General features: G+C 33.5%; 1 protein-coding gene across 2 annotated transcripts; it reads left to right on the forward strand.

The window, feature by feature from the left end:
- Positions 1-3,352: 3,352 nt before the first annotated feature.
- Positions 3,353-5,566, forward strand: LOC136218688 (high-affinity nitrate transporter 2.1-like). 2 transcript variants are annotated; one of them, XM_066005739.1, is made up of 5 exons: positions 3,353-3,657; positions 4,520-4,615; positions 4,703-4,776; positions 4,858-4,964; positions 5,057-5,566. In XM_066005739.1, the coding sequence occupies exons 2-5, from the start codon at positions 4,555-4,557 to the stop codon at positions 5,064-5,066; spliced, it is 252 nt and encodes an 83-aa protein (XP_065861811.1). In that variant the 5' UTR covers positions 3,353-3,657; positions 4,520-4,554; the 3' UTR covers positions 5,067-5,566. The 2 variants fall into 2 exon arrangements, with proteins under 2 accessions (XP_065861811.1, XP_065861810.1); XM_066005738.1 differs by having other exon boundaries at positions 3,389-3,657; positions 4,520-4,776.
- Positions 5,567-5,793: the final 227 nt, after the last annotated feature.

Consider the following 5,793-nt stretch of genomic DNA (forward strand, 5'->3'; position numbering starts at 1 on the left):
AAGACCAAGATGAATGAACATGGTGAAATTGACAAGTTCAAAGCCCTATCATTGCAAAAGGATATGTGCAGGAATATGGAATTGATTATTTTGAAGTTTTTGCTCCAGTAGCTAGAATGGATACGATCTGAATCATTCTTGCTTTATCTGCTGCAAAAGCTTGGAAAATCTATCAACTAGATGTCAAATCAACATTTTTACATGGAGAATTGGTGGAAGATGTCTATGTTGAACAGCCTAAAGGATTCAAGAAAAAGGAGCAGCCCCACAAAGTCTACAAATTACAAAAAGCTCTATACGGAATGAAGCAAGCTCCTCATGCTTGGTAAAGTCGAATCGAGAGCTACTTCTCAAGGGAGGGATTTCAAAAATGTCACAGTGAACGGACTCTCTTTGTGAAATTAAATGGTGAAGGTAAAATTTTAATTGTTAGATTATACGTTGACGATTTGATTTTTACTGGAAGTGATGAGCTAATGATAAAAGAATTCAAAAGTTCCATAATGAAGGAGTTTGAAATGTCAGATTTAGGAAAAATGAAATATTTTCTTGGGCTAGAAGTGCAATAGTTAGAGGATGGGATTCTTGTGTGTCAAAAGAAATATGCAAGAGATGTGCTTAACGGATTCGGTATGGAGGATTGTAATGAAGTTTTGAATCCAATAGTTCCAGGATTCAAAATTGAGCAACGAGCTGAAGTTGATGGCATCTACTATAGGCATTTGGTTGGCAGTCTAATGTATTTGACTATTACACGTCCGGATTTAATGTATGTAGTGAGTCTTATTAGTAGGTACATGGCACAACCTACTGAATCTCATTTGATGGCAGCCAAAAGAGTGTTGAGGTATGTCAAGGGAACCATGAGATATGGCATCTTGTACAAGAAAAAGAGTAGTGAAGACATGTTTGCATTTATAGATAGCGACTTTGCTGGTTGTGTGGATGATAGATGGTCTACTTCAGGATATGCATTCCTAATAAGCTCTGGGCAGTGGCATGGTCTTCTAGAAAACAACCAATTGTTGCTTTATCCTCTACCGAAGCCGAATACATAGCTGCTGCTGCTGTTTTTCAAGCAATTTGGATGAAGAGAGTTCTTGAAATACTTGGCAACAAAGGCAATGGATGTACAACAATCTTCTGCGACAATAGTTCAACAATCAAGCTTTCAAGAAACTTGGTTTTACATGGGAGAAGCAAACACATTCACGTGCGTTATCACTTTCTACGTGATTTATCAAAACAAAATGTTGTTCAGCTAGTGCATTGCAGGTCACAAGGTCAGTTAGCAGATATTCTGACAAAGCCTCTCAAATTGGAGCAGTTTCAGAGACTTAGAAGCTTGCTAGGAGTCTGCGAAATACCAGAAGTAAACTAAGTAGTATTGTTTAGTTTAAGGGAGGGTTTGATAAGTTTAATGTCCTGTTTTTTAGGAGTTTCAGTTTAAATAAACTTGCTTAGTCTTAGAGTTGTCCTATTCTAAACGATAATGCAGTTGAGTAGATTTTAAATTTATTTTACTGTTAGCAAATCACGTGGGTTGCTAACTTCTCTCTTTTCTGTTTTGTAAAGGCTATAAATAACCAGTCTTTGAAGTTCAATAAAACACAGACTTTCAGTCCATATCTGTTTACTTCTCTAATTTATTTTACATTGCAATGTAATTAGTCTTTAGCGGTGAAGAATTATGATGTATGTTCAATCAATAATCAACATCATTTGATCTTCTTCATTGTCTGTTTCTATTATCGTATCATGTGTATATTTCCACAATTTTTTTTTGAAGATTTGAAGGTTTTGTGTTTTTTTATCTTTCATTTTTCGATCTGAGTTTTGATCGGATTTTCTTTCTCATTTTGGATTTCTGGATATGTATGTCATACATTGCTACATTGCTGGGAGATATTCATTCGATTCCTCAAGTAAGCACAATATCAATTCCAATTGATGCGTCACATAATCCATTTGGTCCTGTTTTTCTTTTCATAAAATGAGAAACACTAGTACAGAAATAGCCTACGGCCACGCCTTATTAGCTACGGTTCTGTTAGGAACCGTGGCAAATAATATTATTTACCATGGTCCTATAAGAAACCGTGGCAGATAATGTTATTTACTACGGTCCTACAAAGAATCGTGGCAAATAACAACTTATTTGCCACGGTTCCTACAGGGACCGTGACAAATAAGCTGTTATTTGCCACGATTTCATAAAACCATGGCAAAAAGTACCCTATTTGTCACAGTTGTTATGAAACCGTGGCAAATAACGTTATTTGTCACGGTTCCTAACAGAACCGTAGCAAATAATATTAATTTAATATTAAATATAATTAAATATTCATTTATCTAATCTAATTAATTTATTTAACTAGCTTATTTAATAATTTATGAATTTTATAACTTAAATTATATAAAAAAATTAACTCGGAATTAGCTTTTCCAGGTTAATCCCGGGTTAATTTTTTCTGGTTTTTTTTTATTTTTTCTTTCCTTTGCCTATCGAAAAAAATAAAGAATTTTCAAAATTTAGTTTAAATATATAATTAAAATTATATTCAATAGTTGATGTATTATTGAAAGCTTTTTATATAGTTTGACGCTTTATAAACTATAGTGGCATTTATTTTTCAAGAGAACAAACTTAAGATATTTAAAATGAAATATATAAAAATTTGAGTTAATTAACTTAAGTCAATTAAGTAAGAAAATAATCTAAACTAATGGAAATAAAATGATTTAACTAATGGATTAAGGTTCAAAAATTACCCCTAACGTCTAAAATAGTGCAATTTTATCTTAATATTGGAAGTCAAGAACAATTTTACCCCTAATGTTGATAAATTGGGTCAATTTGAGAAATAATTCATTAAACTGTCTTCTCGGTAATGAATCTTTTCATCTATACTTCACTCGTGCGTCATTTTATTAGTAACAAATCACAAACATATATTGGGATGTGAAAAAAACAAAAAAAAAATATACTCTCTTTTTGTACGAATTAGACAAAAAAAAATCACCGAATTTATAAATATTATCTCAAATTCTATTATTAAATTATAAAAAACATGAAATCATTTTTTAGAACGAATTGTTATGCAATTGGTGCGGAATAAGGAACAAAAATATATGTTTCATAATAGTGTCTGCAATTGACACAATTTATCAACGTTAAAGGTAAAATTATACCATTTTAGACGTTAGGGGTAAAATTGCTCCTTACCTAAAATATTAGGAGTATTTTACACCTTAACCCTTAACTAATGTAGTAACTAAAAGAAATGATTGAAGTTTCGTTTCACAAAAAAAAAAAAAAAAGATTGAAGTTTGGCCGAAATTGATAGGAATGATTTAATTTGGGCAATTTAAGACTATTAGAGCCAAATTGAATAAAATATAGATGGAGGGGTAATTTTGTGATAAAGAAGACTTAAATATAAATTTGGATATTTAGGGTTCGGGGCTTATTTTTGCACACAGTAGCCATGACCAACCGCCATTCACAGCCGCATCGTTCCTTCAGCGCCGCCGTCCTCTGATCGCTGCTGCTTGAGTTCCAGTCGAATCCACAATTTGGCGTCATTTACTCCTTCTCGCCCAGGCAGACCGCCTTCTTCGTCGCGGCTTCCTGGAGGTCTGCTCGCCAGCGTTGAGGTAAGGTTTATTCTCTTATTTCTGAAGTGTTTCTGTAGATTTTCAATTTTGAGCATGCTATTATTTTACAATCTGAAGTATTGTTTTACTCATCAATTGGAAATATTGTTTCCCTGAGTGATTTGTTGTCTTAAATAACGACTAGTGCTCTAGATCTCTATGTAATCTGCAAATAAGAAAATAAAGGAGAAAAGAGGCGAGGAAGTAGTTGTTATTATAGTTAGTAAATATGGTTGAATAGACCTTATTGCTTAGTCTCAGTGGTGGATTGTGATAATGATTGTGATTGTGATAATGATGGGCGAGTCTTACCCAGACTAAACTTTTGCAAGAAGAAGAAAGAATGAAAAAGAATTCCTATAAGGGAAAAGAAGTGTGAAGTGAAAATGCATGCTTGTAAATGGCTCTTGAGATGGTACAAAATAAATCTATAAAGTGTTCTGGCACGATAAAGCTAAAGTTTTCAAACTCTTTTCATTAGCTAATCCTCATATGAGAACTTTTCAGCTTTCTTGGATATCTTTTTTCACTTATTTCGTTTCAACTTTTGCTGGTGCTCCTCTTATTCTTATTATCCGAGACAATCTTAATCTTACGAAGAGTGACATTGGTAATGCTGGTGTTGCATCTGTGTCTGGTAGTATATTTTCCAGGCTTATAATGGGTGCTATTTGTGATCTATTAGGCCCAAGATATGGATGTGCTTTTCTTATAATGTTGTCTGCACCTACTGTGTTTTATATGTCTTTTGTTGCGGATGCTAGTGGTTACACAGCCGTTCGAATTATGATTGGATTTTTGCTTGCAACATTTATGTCATGCCAGTACTGGATGAGTAATATGTTTAATACTCAAATTATAGGACTTGTTAATGTAACGACGATCAGATGGGGAAACATGGGCGGAGGTGCAACTCAGCTGATAATGCCATTTGTGTATAACTTGATTCAGAGAGCTGGTGATACTCCTTTTACTGCTTGGAGGATTGCTTTTTTCATCCCTGGTTCTCTTCATGTCATAATGGGTATTTTGGTCTTGACTCTAGGCCAAGACTTGCCTCATGGAAATCTTGGTTCTCTCCAGAAGAAGGGTGATGTTGCTAAAGATCCATTCTCCAAGGTACTTTTATAATTTTAATGGTCTTCAATTATGATAATTATCAATCAAAATACTTAATTTATATATATATATATGTTTCAGATTATGTGGTATGCGATTACAAACTATAGAACATGGATCTTTGTGCTTCTGTATGGATACTCTATGGGTGTTGAGCATAATGTGATTGCAGAATATTTCTTTGACAGGTACTTTATAATTAGCACTTAGTTTGATGATTGAATATATAAGATTAATTAAGACATATAAATTACAAGGTGTTCATGAAATCAATGTGCAGGTTAACATGAAGCTACAGACAGCAGGAATGATAGCAACAACATTTGGAATGACAAACCTTCTAGCTCGGCCGTTCGAAGGATATTCATCTGATTTAGCAGCAAGATACTTTGGAATGAGAGGAAGACTTTGGGTTTTATCAATGGGAGGAGTATTATGCATATGGTTAGGACATGCTAATTCACTTCCACTAGCTATACTAGCTATGATGCTTTTCTTATTAGGAATGCGCCTTTTCTCAATACAAGCTATTCTGTAAATGGCTCATGTCCCTTATCATCGTCATAAGGTGTTCTGGCAGGATTTTGATTATTGATCAACTTTTGAAGCTCATTGACATTTATTTTGATTAGGCCTAGTTATGTTTAACATCCTGTTGCAAAGAGTAGTATGATAGAGTAGTAATGAGTATATCTCAGTTTTGTGTGTGTGTGTGTGTTTGCAGTAATATAGAATTTGTGAATATTGAATCAAAGATTGTATATATATAACAGGATAATTAATTACCCTATATTTGTGTACATTTTTATTTATTTTGCATTTAATTTTAGTAATACATTAGGATTAGTTTCGATTACGGTAAACGACTGAGGATAACAAATATCGTTTACCGTTAATTACAGTAATACAAAAAAATTGAGCAGGAACCGATTATAATATAATTGACATTAGCCAATTGGAGTCGGTTGTTACAACAACCGACTCCAATGCTCTTATCATTAGCCACGGTTCTTCTAC

This window comes from Euphorbia lathyris, chromosome 2 (genome assembly GCF_963576675.1).
Source record: "Euphorbia lathyris chromosome 2, ddEupLath1.1, whole genome shotgun sequence".
Classification (NCBI taxonomy): domain Eukaryota; kingdom Viridiplantae; phylum Streptophyta; class Magnoliopsida; order Malpighiales; family Euphorbiaceae; genus Euphorbia; species Euphorbia lathyris.